At 44.1% G+C, this 17,388-nt stretch overlaps 2 protein-coding genes across 4 annotated transcripts in view; one reads left to right on the forward strand and one right to left on the reverse strand.

Annotated features, from left to right (window-relative positions):
• GPBP1L1 (GC-rich promoter binding protein 1 like 1) overlaps positions 1–12,479 on the reverse strand; it is a 30,904-nt gene extending 18,425 nt beyond the window's left edge. Inside the window, exon 1 of one of the 3 annotated variants that reach the window (XM_051795872.1) lies at positions 12,366–12,479. The gene's annotated coding sequence lies outside the window, so the exon portion shown is untranslated. Of the gene's footprint in view, positions 1–11,603; positions 11,818–12,365 lie in introns of those variants that run through there. The other 2 variants (XM_051795875.1, XM_051795885.1) reach the window with 2 other exon arrangements.
• A 238-nt stretch (positions 12,480–12,717) lies between these two features.
• On the forward strand, positions 12,718–15,460 carry TMEM69 (transmembrane protein 69). The gene is made up of 3 exons (XM_051796031.1): positions 12,718–13,141; positions 13,714–13,776; positions 14,402–15,460. The coding sequence occupies exons 2-3, from the start codon at positions 13,732–13,734 to the stop codon at positions 15,116–15,118; spliced, it is 762 nt and encodes a 253-aa protein (XP_051651991.1). The 5' UTR covers positions 12,718–13,141; positions 13,714–13,731; the 3' UTR covers positions 15,119–15,460.
• The last annotated feature ends 1,928 nt before the right edge of the window (positions 15,461–17,388 follow it).

Raw genomic sequence — 17,388 nt, forward strand, 5'->3', positions numbered from 1 at the left:
GAATTCTTGAGAAAAAAAGAGCAAGAACAAGAGCAAATAGCATCAGGACTCCCAGGATACTTTCTTAGACTTTTAAGCCAGAGTCTGTACTACAGTTTATTACCAGTCAGAGCTTCCATGTAAATCTGTTCAGTTGCTTTGTTTTTAGACACATTTATACATTCCTGCCTCCCAAATGAGAGTGGGCACAGTTTACTTGTGCTTTGTGCAGAAGTCAACTTGTGGCTATAAAAAATGTCAGCCTCAATTCAGTTGCATATTTTCTCGTGCTACCAAAGTGCCCAACCCCAGTCTAAGAGTTTTTCATGGTACTCATGGTTTTATACAAGGCACACAGTCTCATTAAGTCATCCCTCTTCCAAACTAAGAGTATTCATGGAAGCATTCTGAAGACCTCTAATCATCTTTACTAGCCTTTACCATGTCCTTTAGACACAGTGTTACCAAAATTGTGTTCAAGATTTGAGACCATGGCCCATTTATCCAGTGACTAAAAACTGTACATTTTTAAACTTTTCTTCAAAATATCTAATCTTGTTTCTTTTTTATTATTATTACTACACAGAACTGAAATGACCTTTGCCAGCTACTCAACTCTTCTCATATTGCATTTACAGTTCAATTGAACTGATCTCTGCTTCACTGTGGAAAACACAAGGACAAAGATCACCAGTAGCCACTCCCAACTCCAGGAAAAAGGAAACAAAAGTGCTTGTCAATGTAAATTTAATTAATTCCCTCTGAATTCGAATTTGAAATATTTCTGGTAATACAAACCAGGAAAAAAAAAAAGAAAATAATACTTATACTACTACTACTACTATCACTAAATGAGACATTCCCTAAAGGAATACTTCCTTTCAAAACAATGAAATCTGCATTAATGAGCTTTGGTGAAGAAAAAAAGGTCGGCTGTCAACTATCCCATAATACTGTTCCACTGATCAAAATGAGTGTTTGGCAAGTAATCTAAGTAAAAAAAATAAAATTAAACTCTGTATTAACACTTGTGCTCCACTTGTCAACAGTTCTAGTTAACCTTTACAAATAATTTAAACTATCATTTTTTACATGTAGCTTTAAAAATGTCTTAACTGTTACTTCATAGCAACCTTTTTTCATAAGATTTTATTGTTCCAAAAGTACGTTTTTCCCTTGGTAAATGCTTAACTTTCATAACTTAATACCCTTCACTGTGTCATTCTGCACACAAGCAGAAGTGGTATTTATCACTGAGTCAAACAAAATTGTCAGGTGCTCTTTTACACTGCCAGATTTCATTGTGCATTTGTCTAAACAAATATTAAAAACTGACATGAAAATGGAAGGAACATACAAGCATATTCAGTTTAAAGAGGAGACACAGACCACAGTAAAGAAACACTCAAAGTCGGAGACAAACCCTCATTCTCCAGTACACCATCCATAAAGTTCTTGCTGCACCACAGCTGAATGGAGTTGCCCAGTTGTTTTCAGTCTTCTCTTAACTTTAATTTCTACTCCTAACGTAGACTTAATCAGAGTTAATCTCTAAACCACACTTTCTAAAGCTTTGATTCTCAAGCTGAGCTTTTCAGATGTACCTGACAGTAGGAACCAAGGAGCTGTTCAATATGTGAAGACCTACATGGACCAGAACATGAGACTAGAGAGACCAGTTAAAGACAAGCAAAGCCACTGAGCTATGAATTACTCACTGCAAAAGGATCAAGATGTTTCACAAGTTCTAAGAAAAAGCACAGACTACCCTCAGCAGCACTGCATTTCTCCTATTACTTCTTCTCCCATCTCCTCTGGCCTTGGCCTACCAGACTGTAAAAGCCCAGCAATCTGCCCTGAGTTATGAGATCCCCTGCTGTGCTGTTCCAGCACACCACCTCTCTGGGAATACCTGGAACCAGGGTTTCCAGCCTTTGTCCACGTTATGAACTGCAGTGCACATTTCTGAAATGGACATACTTTACTGGGTGCTTTTCCTGCTTCACTGTACCCTGCAAACCTCCCCAAGTCTCTTCAACCCTGCTGTCTAGAATCCTATTAATTAATCCCTCTAATTCAATTTCTCCTCTCCTCCAACAGCAAATCCCAGAGACATGGAGCCTCTAGTGGAAAACCAGTATAAAAGTAAACTTTTACCCTTCATCACACATTTATCAACCCAGCTATAGCAGCTGTAAAAGGTCACCTGTCTATCCCTGCCACAATTTCAGTTCACTACATTTCTATCTGTTACTCTAAATAAAACAAGTTTACTTTAAAAAAAAAAATAGAGATTTGTTTTTCTAACCAGCCAAGTCAATTTGGATTTCAGTAATATTCCTAAAGATCAGATGTCAGCTGGGTTGCAAAAGCATTCAGAAAAATTAGTGAACAATTTAATGGACGCAGAAGGCAGAACAGAATTTACTTCCCTCATCAAATTTCTTTCAGTGAAGCTCCATTAAAGTTATTTAATCAAGCAGATATGCCTAAACACACAAAACAGGCCACTTTCCACTTCGTTACTCTTCAGAGTAGTGTCATTGAATAGGTGTAAGTTAGTTTATGATAAAGAATTCATACCATATGCATTCACTAGAATATGATCTTTTTCTAACAACTTCTGATTCACCCAACACATTTACAGAAATAGGGAGTCACAGCCTGAAGCCCAACCCAAGAGTCAAAAGCATGCTACTGACTTCCTTAAGAGTATCAAAAAGCCTCACGTGAAATTTCATTATCCAGTTATCCACAATAACAGTCCAAAAAACCCCAAGAAGATCACTTGGTCTTACTACTATAAACATTTTATTGAATTAAAAAATTGTATTTGGGCACATAGCCTTAAAGATCACCGAGCTCTCAACGCCCCTGCCATGGGCAGGGACACCTAGACCAGCCTGGTCTTGAACACTGCCAGGGATGGGACATCCACAGCTTCTCTGGGCAACCCCTGCCAGTGAATTACATTTATAATGTAACTATAAATCTTGCTTCGACCTTGCAAGCATTAGGAGGCCTTACTATAAAAGACATGAGTGCAGCATAACTGGTTCAACAGTCGTCATAACAACTGGTGAGCCGCATCTTCTCGAGGTGAGATCATTTATTTGCAGTTCACCTACATAAAGTGTCTACAAAACAAACTTACTTTCATTTTGCTTTCACTTCCATTAATACAATTGTCTAGACACACCTCCAGCCTGTCTACACGACTGAAAAACAGCCACCTTTGGAGAGGACAAATGTAGATGTTCCGGACTGGCACGTACAACTGGTAGTGCTCACACATCCCAGGTATCAGGAACCAGAACAACTAAATCTCAGATATGCCATCAGTACTTGTTCTTTCCATTATATCACACAACTAGCCCTCCAAAACGGTTACCTGAAGGTAAAGGACAGTCCCTATTAGTTAAAAACACTGCTGAAAACATTGTTTCAATGGCATCTGGCTGCTGAAAAAAACCCAGCATCTGAAAATGCAGAGCATCACTCACACCAGGTTTTCTAGAATTACAGAAATATGAGCCCATTTTAGAGCACTAAATGATGGATTAAAATGTTAATCATGTACTAAAACAAAATCTTCCCAGACAGAGATATTAAAAGTTTTAGTGAAAAGGAGCTATTACTGAAAGATTAAGACCTTGTTTTTCAAGTTTAAAGCAAATGAATCTATCTTGCAGAATCATCTCAACGTTTTGTGTTCTAGAAACAACACTGCAAATCTATATATTCCCAGCTGAAAACACGCCAGAAGCTTGGCCATACAAAAGTCCTTCCAGAGTAACAGGCTAGGGGTGGGGAAAATCATGCTGTTACATACCTGACCACTTATGCAACCCAGATGACTAATTTAAATGAACTGGAAATAGGTTAAGAAAGGTCCACACGGACACATCTATGTCCTAACCCCCTTTTCTCTGCTTCACAAACAAACTGTCCCTTTACATACTTACTTTCCACTTCTCTAAGGTCACACTGACCGAATCCTACCTCCTTCAAAATTCCTGGACAAAAACATGCTCCCACACAACCATGTACTGTCCAAATCCTTAACAGCCTGGTCTTGTAAACACATATTGAGATCTAGAGTGCAGTGGGTAAGGAGATGATTTTTTTCTTTCATAACAGCAATCAAGGACACCAGAGCAGACAAGAGTAACAACCAAATCACAGAGAAAAGGGAACTCTAGGACTGTGACGTAGGAAAGGTTCTACATCAAACAAGAAAACACCACTGGCAAAACCATCATCTTTAGAAATGCTATTCACTGACTGATACCTGCCCTCCAAGCCTCAGCTGATCCAAGTTTCTGCCAGCCAGGTTACCACATCACCACTGGGTCAGCAGTACTGAGGAAACCACAGAAAGCAAAGGCAGCAAGCTTGTCTTTGGAAGCAAGCTGAATTTGACTCAAAAGCCCAAAGCACATTTTGGAAAAGGAGGCATCTGGGGAACCTGTACAGAGGCCTGTGTAAGATGATAAGCCTTTGGGCCTCAGCCAGCAAGTGTGACACACCACAAATGAACCGTGTTCCAGGGGGTTTTGGTGAGTTCACTCATCAAAGTATCAAGAGTACCAAGATAAGGTCATTTTAAGCATGTAAAATCTAAAAGGCTCAACTCCTCAGAAGCATAGAATAGGGACAGCACAGACTTTCTAGATATCATGCCTTCCAACAATTATTCCCGGATGTTTCATATTATGCAGCTGCTGGCAATGCTGTCACCCCTTATGCCTCTCTCCTGTGCCTCTTAGAATTCCACTTCCCTCCAATGACCCTTTAACTGTCTTTAGTGCTGTTAATGTTAGAGAACTGCAGTATTTACCTGAAATATTAAAACCTGCTCACCTGCTCTGCCCTACTGCAGGGGGTAAGGTTTCAGGGATTGTACACCCTTCTCTCAAACAAGTGTATCTGTTGAAACTACTGATACAAAACAAAGAAGCACATTTTAAATAGTATTAGGCTTTAAATGTGAATAATGTTCTAAACTTTCACACAGCTTTAGCACTTACTAAATAAGGTATTTTAAGTCTGGAGAAGTTATTTTGCTCATTTTAATTAAATTGAAAGGTCTTTTTAGCTCTTGAAGGGAACAAAATCAAACATCTATTTTGTTGTGCACTTCGATCTACAGACCTTTTGCAAGTATCTGAAGTCAAGATAAGGCTCTGTTCTGCCTGAAACCTTGGAAAGCACAACCCCTTGCCACAGCTGCCTTTAAAGGTGCCACTCTCCTCCCCAAAACCTCATGACAGAATGAGTGAAAGAGCAACGAAAAGCTCATCTGCACAGTCTGCCCAAAGCCCAAAGGAACAAAGTTGCTTCTACTGCTCAGTAGTACACATCAGGATAATGTTCCTCATCATCAGGAAAGAATTGCAAATATGTAATTACTGGCTTATCCCTGCTGCATGCTACATACCTCCTGCCTACCTGTCTCCCAGAGATGGGGACAGAGTGTAAGCAGAAGTGAAGCAAGAAGTTCTCCAGAACCTTAAAAAAATAATGGGATGGGTATTTCCCACTAAGGGTATTTTATAACCCAGTATTTTACCCAGGGTTACTATTGCTACTATAGCACATTTACATTTAAATACATTCCATCTGGAGTGGAGAAAAACCTATTTCCTTTGGAAAAGAGCATCAAATGCAATCAGATTATTTATCAAATATTTGTGTCAAGGCAAGAGAGACTACAAATCAAGTAGGGGGAATTACGGATCTGCATTCCAGATGAAGGATAAGCGAGAAGGTATTTGCAAAGAGGAAGGAGAATCGAAAGTCAACAAAATAAACAGAGGACATTCAGAAATAAGAGACCATTCTCCAGTAGTGCAGTAATTCTACAGTAATTCTACCAGTACTGTAGTAATTCTTCCCCTCAGAACCATTACCTGAGTCCTACAAGATCAGGACTATGAACTGGGAAGGGAGGTGCATTCCAACTATAGGTACTTCCTCCTCAAGACAACACGCCCAGAACTGAGGGACAACTCATACCCTCTCTGCCCCTCCCTGCATTTGGATTATTTCCCAACCCTTTTACATCAGGACAATATGATCAAACTCCACATTTATTTCTCCGTGACCAGGACTTGACAAAGACATGTTCACTCAGCACTTTTCAGCATGTGTACAACACCTGCCTTACAGTTTGTAAAGTTTACATTGTGTGCAATGGTTTTCATTCCACTAGTTTAACATTTTCAGCACTTTCTCTGATTGAGGAAGTATTAACAAACTTCAATGCAGAAAAGTTACTGAAGACAATTCAGTTTAAAACAACTCCTATACATATAAAATAAATTGAAAAAATAATATATATTCCACTTGTTTGGTCTTGGCTTTAAAAAAAAAAAACAGTAGAAAAGGGATCCCTAATCCTAATTAGTGATCTAATGATTTGCTGCAGCTGGGAGATATATCCTCTTTGCATGTTCACAGTGTTTTGCTGGAGGTCTCTCTCTGATCTAGTCTGTGAAACTCACAGGGATAAAATAAAGCAAGGAGTTATGGACAAGATGTTGTCCAGCTGGTTTGAGCTTTGTCTTTAGATCTTGCAGAGAATTATTGTGCTGTTTTTCTGCAGGTACACTGTGCAGGCCAGGAGTTAAACAATGTCATTCTTCTATCCTAGTGTCCTACAATAAACCAGGGGAAAACCAGCAAAACATCTGTGGGAAAAAAAAAAAATCTTCACAGCCTACATAATTCATCCCCTTTTCCTGAGGTTTAAAAGAATTTAGCTCTACCCTCTTCCTTTAGATGTCTTTGAAATTAGCTAAGCAATGCTCCCCTTCACCAATCTGTATAGTGACCTTCAGGCTACAGAGGTCCGAAAATTAATCCTAAAATGTCTCAAAACGTACCAGAAAAATGAGTCTGTAATGAGCAGACTGGAATTCATTATGAAGCTATACATACCCCCACTGGAATACTTTTTTGGTAGCTGTAAATCAAACCAGATTAGCATAACCAGCATTTGCCAGCATATCCCTACAATCTGTTTTGGTTATTCTTACGGCTTGGAAACCTGTCCCCACATCTAATGCCTCACCTAAACACATTCTGCTGCAATTTCAACCCATAACTACTTGTTTTACTCATGATGGATATGGCAAGCTGACTAAACTCTCTTTGCAGATACTTTTTAAGACATCTTTTCTCCAGACCAATACCTCAGTATTCCCTGACTGAAAGGCAACTTCAGCAGTTGTGTTTTTTTTTTTTTCCTGGGGAAGTCCCACAGACCACCCTGTATCACAGCACTGTTTGGCAGCAGAAAAGGGATGTATTATCATATTCTGGGATCAAATATAGTCACACTTCTTAAAAAAACCCAAACAACCCACCCTCAACCAGTCAAATTTTACTGTTGAAGCTCCAAGCTTTTAAGTTCAAAACACCAACGATGAAAAAAATGACGTGACCCACCTACCAAGTGTGACAGCTTGCAGGCAGGGACAGGATGTCAGAGCTGCCTCCCAGTCACACCTGCAGGTAACTTTTTTAAGCTGCTTTATATATCACCTGCTGATATCTGATGAAACACATTGTATAAAGCCATTCTAGAGCTAAACAATCCATTTTTCCCCCAATCCTTACTCTGGGTTTGGCTCTTTTACAGACATTGTTGTTTTCTTTACAGGCCTTATTACACAGCCATAACCTTCCCAAGAATGACAGTATCCCAAACTGAACGAGGTAACTACTGAAGACCTACCTACTCCTCAGCAGAATGGAGAAACTGCTTCATTACCTTATTTAAAATGCCTCTGTACGTTCCACTGAATTTTCATGACAGTGATGCTGCTGACTCACGATAATTTAGGAACCACTACAGCCCCCAGATACTCCCCCACAGAACTGCTGCCCAGGCAGCTGCTACTTGTCTGCGTAGGCACTGTACCAAAACACAGTAATTTGAACCCATCTACACCAAAATGGCTGAAACCAATCCTATTGATTTCAGACCATTTACTGAATTTGTCAGGATCTGTGTGCTCAGTAAGAATGTTATTTCAACACAGAGAAGTGAAACTACCAAAAAGTACACGATCCAGGACAGAGTCCCTGACGTGAATGTGCTCCCCTTGAACACAGTCGAGTCCTGCCTTTTTTCTGGATGTTGTGAGGGAAAGTGCACCTCAGCTCCTCAGCATTCTGGAACTTTTCCCACCCCCACAGGCTCTCAGCTCTCTAAATACTGTAGGATACATTCCATAAGGCCCAGTCAACCCGAAGACATGAAAGTTGCCATTAACCTGTTTCTCTACTTTTAACTGGAGTTCAAAGCAGAGGAAAGACAGTTTTGCCAAACTAACAGGCAAGATCATAACACATTCAACATTTTCAGGATGAGACTTCCTTGCTGAGTTTTTTTAAGATTAACATCAAAGGTCTTTTTAGACCATCTCACGTGAGCCCTGATTAATCCCTTGATGATGGGTGACGCATTGTAATACAATGGCAAAACACTCCTCTCTGCTGAAAGGCTGGAGACCTGTTGTAATCTTTACCATACAGCAACTTTGTGAATGCAAATAATTTCTGTGCCCAGAAAAATACCAGGTACCTCCCTGGCAGACTCAGTCCTTTATTTACAAGTTAGTTTTTCATCACAAACTGAACATGACAAAATTCCAAGAGTGATGCTCATTGCCACATGCTCTGTATGTTGTAACTACACCGTGGGGGTCACAGAGATATCCAGAAAAGCCACTCCTGTCACCCCAAACCTCTACCCCCATTGCCCTCCTGGCCCTTACTATGCTTGACACTCACAGTCCACCTAAACCTAGACCTGACACTGAAAATAAACTGCTCCAAGGGAAATCAAATTAAAAATCTTAATTTCTTCCTGTATTGGAAAAAGTGGATTCCTAAAACCAGGGACTTGTATTTAGACAACATTATACACACCCACCCACCCCTTTCCTTAAGAGTCACCAGCATCACACCATGAAGCTGTGATGCTCCTTTCAGGGTGGAGGATAAAACTGTGTAAAACACTGAACTGGAAGTGATCACAAGATTCAAGGAGAAAAAAGCCCAACCAAACCAACACTGGCATTTTTGTTGGAATGACTATAAATCCCAGAACTTCAGTAACTCCTGGTGAACTCTTGTGTACAGCAGTCCCCAGGGCACAAGGTCACAGACTGCAAAATATTTCTTTCTGAGCATCATTTATTGCAGAAAACCTCAGTTATGTTTGGCTGCACTGGTTCAAAGGATTTTTGTTAAGACAGACCTTGGAAGTGCAACTATTTCAGATTAGTCATTTTATGGAACTGCACACACCAACACTTTGCAGAACTGTTCTGCTGTTTAAATATAGAAAGGTCTAAGTAGCATAAAGTATAAAAAATTCTTCTCCCCATGCTGCTGCAGGCCAGGGAGAAGGCAGGAACTGAAATAGTTAAGCACACTTTAATCAAGAATTTCCAGTTTGGAGTGATAGAGCCTGATCACTAATATCTATGATTAATGAAGCCAATATGCTTCCCTCCCCACTCACTGTCATGCTCACAGCCCTGTGAACCAGCCCTAGAACTCTGAGGTCTGCACAGTGTTTGCACATACATGTATGGGGCGGTGGACACTTAGCCACTATCAATCTCTACCTAAATCCACTCCCAAAAATGTAAATTTATCTTCTGACCATACAGTAACTCATTAAAGTTTGGCACATTTTCACAGGAACATATTAAGTTACAGCACACAAGTTAAACAACATCCTGGCATTCGTGAAGTATCCTGAGCAGGACCACATTTCTGCCAACTTCACTGCTTTTCATCAAATCTGAGGAGCAAAGAGCACATGCAGTTCAATTACTCTCGCTGAAACAAAAGCCACATGATTCAGTTGGCATCCTGGTCACTATGTAAGTGACAGTAAAACGTCTGCTTACATTGCTGAGTTTGCAGAACGAAAACTAAACCACTCCTGCCCTCTACAAATAAATTAATGTAAAACTTAACAAATCCCAAACAAAGTTCCTGGTACACACACTACCTCATCGACTGCAAAACTCAGTAACTGTGACCTTTCCCTGGATAAGTTGGAGCAACAGCCATCCCCTCTTTGTGTTTCTCCAAAGCCATAAGGAAAACCTGTGTCCATGTGAGCACCTACTCCACTAGAGAGAGGTGCTTTATGTTTCAGCTCTGCTGAACAGTCAGCCCTGTTCCCACCTCTTCATACTGACAAACAAACAAAGCACACCCTGGACTGCACTTCACAACCAAGTCAATTCAGCAGTTACACAACTAACTTCAAACAACTTGTAACACTGACATTAAAAAAAAATAAAAAGGCAACTTAACTTTGTAAAGGCAAGAAGAACATTATCTGAGAACCCACACTCCTGAAGAAATTCACAGATCCAACATTTTTCAGTATTAAAAATAAGTATCCCACGACCCTTGAAATACTGTTTACATTTCATGAAAATGCTAGTGCACATTGTTTTTTCTCTGGTGACTTAATTTCCTAATTTAAAACAGGAATTTCGAGAGGCAGTAACACCACATGTACACAAACAGTCCCATCTGTGAGACAAGGTGACCATACCGTGCAAATATTCTCCAAGTAAAGTATTTTTCCTAACATTCAGAAAGTGTGCACTCCCATCTGATTTGTTGTATTTCACATCTGCATTCTGCTCCTCATATTCCTGAGACACCCTCAGAAAAAACAGGACTTGCTTTCCTTTAAAATGACATCTGTTCCCTGCATATTTTCCCTTTAGGTCCTCGTATGATATCTGCAATGGAAACTTCTGTGTCATATAGGATGGAGGCTATAAAACAGACGAATATAAAGTGCAGAGGCTGCACTTTGCTACTAACAGCTGTAAAAAAAAAAAAGAAAAAGAAAAAAGAAAGATAGGGAAGTATCACCTGAAGCCTTTCTATTCTAAATACAAAAATACAAAACTTCAAAAAGTTCTTCTTAAGGGACTTTTCTCTAGAAATTATGAGAAAGAATGCAAAAGGAAAAGCTGCTCCTCTTAAATCTGGGGAATTTTATTTCTTCCTACCACTGCTCTACACCTGTTTCCTTCCTGAGTCAGAGACTGGAAGTTTGAAATACCGGTCTCCAAATGGATAAGCACAGGGAACCTTTCGCTGAAATACCAGCCACAGTCATTCATGAAAATAACATTTGCATAAGCTTTTTTTTCATAACACCTAACATTTTTTATAGAAGCAATGTCAACTCTGCAGTAAACTCAGCCTTGATGGCTCCCCAATTATCTCAGCTGTTATCTCATCTCCATTCCCCCCGCTGCTGTTTCCACACTTTGCTCAGGCACTCGCAACGTTTCAGAGTATTATCAACATTACTAACACTTGTGTCACTCACACCTCGGGGGCGGGGAAAGGCAGGCTGACCTACCTGGTCATGTTAACATAAAAAGATTTTTAAGCAACCCTCTTCAACCATTCCACCATTACGTACAAGGATTTAAATAGCGACCGTTCCTCTAAAGCTGTTTAAGAACTCGAAACTTGTGCAGACACCCACTGACTGCTCTAAAATCGTTCCAAAACAGCTCGTTAATAAATTCAAAGTCTCAAAGGGCTCTCTGAAGCGCTACCTGCATTCTGACAGAGTCCAGCCACAGCCGTTTAAAGCCAAACCACGCAAAACCTCCGGCCAACGGGGCACAAAATACACCGGACGCACAGAAATAACTTTCACGCCGCAGAGAGCCACCTCACGCTCGGGCCGGGCGCTGTTTTCCTGCGCGCAGGCAGCGAAGGGCACCTGACAAGTTTCCCAGCCCGGCTGGCAGCGGGCAGGGTGAGCCGGGCCCCGGCCGCCCGCAGCACACGTGTCACTGCCGGCCCCGACCGCCCCTTCCCGCCGGGGGAGCCGGGAAGCGCGGCCCGGGAGGAGCCGAGGGGAAGCGGCCGCGCTGGTTTCGTTTCCAGCCGGCAGCGGGGTCGCCCCTGCCCGGACCCCCCCCCGCCCGCACTCACCCGCCGCCCGGGCCCGCCCCCCCCGCCCCGCTCCCGGCCGACCCCATGACAGGAGCTGAGCCCCGGCAGTGTCAGCGCTGCGAACTTCCCCGCTCAGCAAGGAAACAATACCCCGCGGAGCCCCGGCCCCCCACCGCCCGGCCCGGCCCTGCCCGCGGGGACCCCGCACTGCCCCCGCCGGGACCCGCCGCGGCCGCGGGACCGAGCGCGGGGGGGGGTGGGGGGGGGACCCGGCCTGGCGGGAGGCCGCTCCCGGGCCGCGCCGAGCCCGCGGTGGTCGCGGGGGGCGGCGGGGAGGGCCGCGGGGCTGCAGGGGCCAGGTGAGGGCGCGGGGGGCGCGTGGGGCGCGGCGGGGGCGGCGCGGGGGCCGCACTCACCGGGCGGGCCCTGGCGCGGCTCCGGCGGCCCCACAACCATAACAAAGCTCTGCCCAAAATGGCCGCCCGGCCCTGCCCGGCCGGGGGCCGGAGGGGGCGGGGCCGGCGCGCGCGCGGGGCGGGGCCGAGCACGCGGAAGGGACACGCCCCGCCCGGCACCCCCTCGCCCGCCCCCGCCCCGTGCCGCGCGCCCCCCGCCCCGCCAATCACAGGCGGTGCCGCGCACCGCCCTCGCCGCCGCCTGTCGGAAGCCGCCGCAGACTACGCGTCCCAGAAGGCCACGTGCCCCCCGGCGCACAGAACGGCTGGGCGGTGCGCTGCGGGGCAGACTGGGATCTGTAGTCCACTTGTGGGAGGCTGGCCCACTGCCGAGATGCTTAGAAAGGAGGAGCGGCCGCGCCGCCCCGCAACCCCGCGGGCGGCAGAAACCCCTGTTGCTCCTCTGCCAGACCGACCGCGGCCCTCGGGCTGAGAGCCAGCGGCGCTGGTGCCCTTGGCTCAGATTGGCCCTTCCTCGGGCCGGCGGAACACGATGGGCCGTTCCCGTTCCCGCCCGGACCGGCAGCGCTGAGCGCCGCCGGAGCGCTTCCCGGGGCACCGGAAGCCACCTCAGGGGGAGCGGGCGGGGGGGCGGCAGTGCGGTCGACTCCCGCCCGGTGCCCGTGGGCAGCGGGTCTCCTTCTTCTTCCTCTCCCCTTTCCCTCTGTGCGGGGACTTTGGCCGTGCGGAGCCGCCGCCCTTCCCCGGAGCAGCAGGACTGGGAGCTGCCTTCCCCGGTGAGTGTCATCCGCAGGGAGCTTACCTGCCGCTTGGGATGGGATGGCCTTTCCACTCCTTCTTTTGTTAAAGATCGCTTTTTCCTCATGTGAGGAATTGCTCGTTTATCAGCTGTGCGCAGCCATTTATCCCTTGAAAAGGAGATGATCCATGAAGGGGAAGCCGTCGCCTATTCCCTGATACTCCGTTCATTAACCAGAAATTGTTCTTGCAACACTTATTAAAACTTTACCACTTCAGTTCATAAAGCTGCCTGAAACAAAGTATTCTGTAGTGGGCACGTACAGATTGTGTACATATATTATATATTTTATAGCTTATTTTAGAGGAACAGAGAAGAGAAGGCAGCAATAAATTGCAGATCAGAACCTAATAAATGAATAGGGAAAAGATATTATCTGCCAATGAGGTATTTGTGTGGAGTTCCAGGAGAAATGAAGAAACATATATATATTTCTTTAAAATACACCTGTAAGAGTCGGTAAGCATCTGATAAGTGTAGACTTTGGACATAAGACAAACTCACCTATTCATCAGTTTCAGACCTTCTCCTGAATTTTTCTGGTTTTAGGACGTTGATAAAACAAATATGTTTCCTCTCATACAACGATGCTGCTTCCACACATCTTTCAGAGTAAGTTACTGAAGCCTTTCTTTGCTCTCTGTTTTTATTTAGAAGTAAAATAGGAAAAGATATGAACTGCAGCTTTGAAAAAAAAAAAAGGTGGGTTTCAGTTGAAGTAGCCAGCTGTTTTATCAGTCAGCTCTTCTGGGAGAGCTCCTGGTTCCTACAGCACCTTTAGGCAAAGCTGTTTCTTTTATAAAATGAAATTTTATTGTCTCAAGGTCGTTTTTCCTCTCACTTTTTGATAGAGCAGTGAGGGGATAGTAGTTATTGCTGAGGTGACCTTGTCCTGCTTCAGCAGGAAATTATTTTACATTTTGTTCTGAAAGGGACTGGTATATTTTAAAAGTGCCTAAAGAACGCGTGTGGGGGGGGAAGGATGGGTGGGTGTACAAACCTTTTGCAGTGAGTAAAGGTTTTCTTACTCACTCTGGAGAGCCCAGTTGCTCTTCATCAGCTGCATGGGGTACCTTGGTTAGTTCAGTTAAAAACACCTGAAATCCAAGAGCAGGGACAGCTGTGATGTGACCTGACCTGGAAAACCACTTGGTGCAATATTCCATAGGTGGCTGAGGTAACTGCAGGTCTGTAAGCCTGCACTGTGTGGTGCTCAGGACAAGTTTTATGCTTGCAGCTCCAGAAGTTAACGGGTCCCAGGCTGCTGCTCCGTGCAGAGAATAAGACAACTTGGTCTTCCCTTGGCCTCTGGCTCCGGAGGGATGTGTGTCCTCTCTCAAGACCTCCAAGCCTCAAACCAGCATCAGTTTATGCAACCCAGCTCCAGGCTTTTCACACCTCTCTCCCCGTCTCCAAGAAGAAAAAGCCTCCAGAATCTGAGACGGAATCCGAAAAAAGCAAGGAATCCCTGAAGGACGTTCCCAAGCCGGCCCTTTACCTGAGCCTGGGGGGGCTGGTTCCCTTTGTGATGGCACCACTGGCCATGGTCATCCAGGGCACCTACTACCCCGAGGTGGCCTTTGCTCAGGTCACATACGGTGCTGTGACAGCCTCTTTCCTGGGGGGAATGAGGTGGGGCTTTGCCCTTCCGGAAAACAGCCCAGCCAAGCCAGACTGGCTGAACCTGGCTAATAGTGTCGTTCCTCCTGTGTTTGCCTGGCAGGCCTTGCTCTTCAAGGATGCCACCTTGGGAGCAGTGATGGTGGTGATGGCCTTGGGGATAGCTCTGCATTATGACATTGCCCTTCTTCCCCCTTACCCGAGAGGCTTTAAAAGACTGAGGGTGTGGGGAACAGTGGTGATGGTGTTATCCCTATTGGCCACTGCAGCACTGAAGCTCATTTTCGAGGTGCAGAGACTTGAAGGCAGAGATAAATGGCAGAACACAAAATAATAAATCAATAGGGAAAAGATATTGTCTGCCAGTAAGATATTTGCATGGAGTTCCAGGAGAAATAAAGAACTGATTTGTGCTTAGAAGTGATGATGGCAGGGATCAAGATGCTTACTCTCAAAGCAAACTTGATTTTCCTACTGACTTTCGAGCTAGTTTAGGAGGGAAAGATTGCAAATAGCAATGACTTCCAAGGTAAACGGGAGTCTGTCCTTATCCATGGAATAAGGAATCACTCTTTAATGAGATATTGCTGTCATAGGAATTTCAAATGGAGATTCAAAATGATGTGGGTATGAATTGCTGTAGGCTGAATTATTAAAGTATCTGGTTTAACTATAATGTGTGATCATGTTCTGAGGTGGGGAGGACAACTGTGTGGTCACAAACAGTAACAAGGTGAAAGCAGTTGTAGTTTGGTGCTTAAAGCAGCAGCAGAGAACTGTGCACATCCATGTTCAGTTCCTGTGTTCTGGAACAAGACTCCTATTTCCCCTGAGAAGGTGCTGAAAATCACGGAATCATTTGGGTTGGAAGGGATCTTAAAGATCATCTCATTCCAAACCCCCTGCTGTGGACAGGGACACCTTCCACTAGACCAGGCTGCTCAGAGCTCCATCCAGCCTGAACACTTCCAGGGATGCTGTGTGAGGAAGTGCTCTGCAGAGTCAGTAAGAAAGGACAGGTGAGGTTTGTTTGCAGGGCAAGCCAAGGTCAGCACTCACCTTATTTGTGTCATTCTGCTGTGCTGGAGTGGGGAAAGCTGAAGGGGGAGCTTTGTATCTTTGACAAGGCACCAGAGAAGACAGAAGGTCAACTTCCTGCTCAGGCTTACTGAAATAAAAAAGGATATGTGGGCCACCTGCTCTGAGGTTTTGTTTGGAATTAGGGCTGCCCAGCAAAGGAAGCTGCATGCAACACAGCCATGAAGATCTGTCACACTCCTAAATTAAAGCACTGCAAACTGATGTTATACACACAGACAGAGGTACAGTAGGACACAAGGACTCCAGTGCTGGCACTAAGGGATTAGTTAAGGGATTGAAAGTAGTTTGTGTCTTGTCTCTCCTAAGAACCTGTATATTTGAGCACCCAGAACAGGTACAGATGCATTTGTAGTCTGCAAACCCTCCATGATGGGCCTGTTACTGAAACCCCTGCAGAAGCAGATGGCCTTTGTACTTCAGTCTTCCTAACACATCATTTAGTGGAAGAAGTCACGTGGATTCTCTTCTCTAGTCTCAGGTACCTCCAGAAAGCTATGAAATTGTATGTGAGCATGTTTATTGTAAGCTTTTAATTGTAAGTCTTTAAGTACAGTACAATATGCAAGAAAGCTGAAAAGTGACGTCCACACGCGGTTTTAGGACCAGATGATCCTCGTAGTTGTTTAAATCACTAACCTTTGTTGTTCTACCCGGACTAAAGCACATATTGTCACTTAAACTTTGTTCATTCTGCAAAGAACAGAGGTTTAAGAAGCTTGCTTGTCCTGGAGATAGAGCCATCTTGTATGATATTGCTGAAACAGCAGCTCTGTACACCAGCCTCTCACTTTTGCAACCTGTCAACTTTTGTATGTTAACAGCATCGTCCCTCTGAAACAAAAATATACTTCACTGCTCTCTGAATATAAAGGAAATAAAATTGAGTTTACGAACTAAAATGTTTTTTTTCTGTTCTTTCTTACTTACACATGTAATTGTTTAAGATGGATCCAGAGTAGAGTCCTGCCTTTGGCTTGATTCAGTGAAAGAGGTGCTGAGTATCAGAGGCCATAATCAATCAGCTTCCAAGTTCCATTCAAACATGATGGAATCAGCTACAGAACCTGGAGAAGGTAACTCCACACAACTGCAGGCTCCCTCAAGCTCCATTAAACCAGGAAGTTTAGGGGTAGGGATCAGAAGTGAACTCCTAGTTCCCAAACTAATAAAATACAGCAAAAGTATTCCTCCAATGGTTCCACAAGAGACCCTGAAATGTAAAGAAGAATGCCCAAGAAATATTACCTGTAATTTCATCCCACAGAGGGCTGAACAGAGCTGGCAAGGCAGCCAGACTCCCAGGAAGTCTGAGTGATTTTACACTGAGAAGAGATGTGAATGTTTTACTGCAGAAAGGTGTTACTTGCACCACTCAAACAGTCACAACTTATAACCAACCTTTTTCTAATGTTCTACTGGAAAATAGGATTTTCAATAAAAAGAAAAAAGGACCTATTATATGAAAGTGGCAGTGATGCAACTCATTCAACCTATTCAAGAGCA

The sequence above is a fragment of the Manacus candei genome, unplaced genomic scaffold (genome assembly GCF_025592945.1).
Source record: "Manacus candei isolate 608988 ecotype Guabito, Panama unplaced genomic scaffold, ASM2559294v1 h1tg000005l, whole genome shotgun sequence".
In the NCBI taxonomy this organism is placed as follows: domain Eukaryota; kingdom Metazoa; phylum Chordata; class Aves; order Passeriformes; family Pipridae; genus Manacus; species Manacus candei.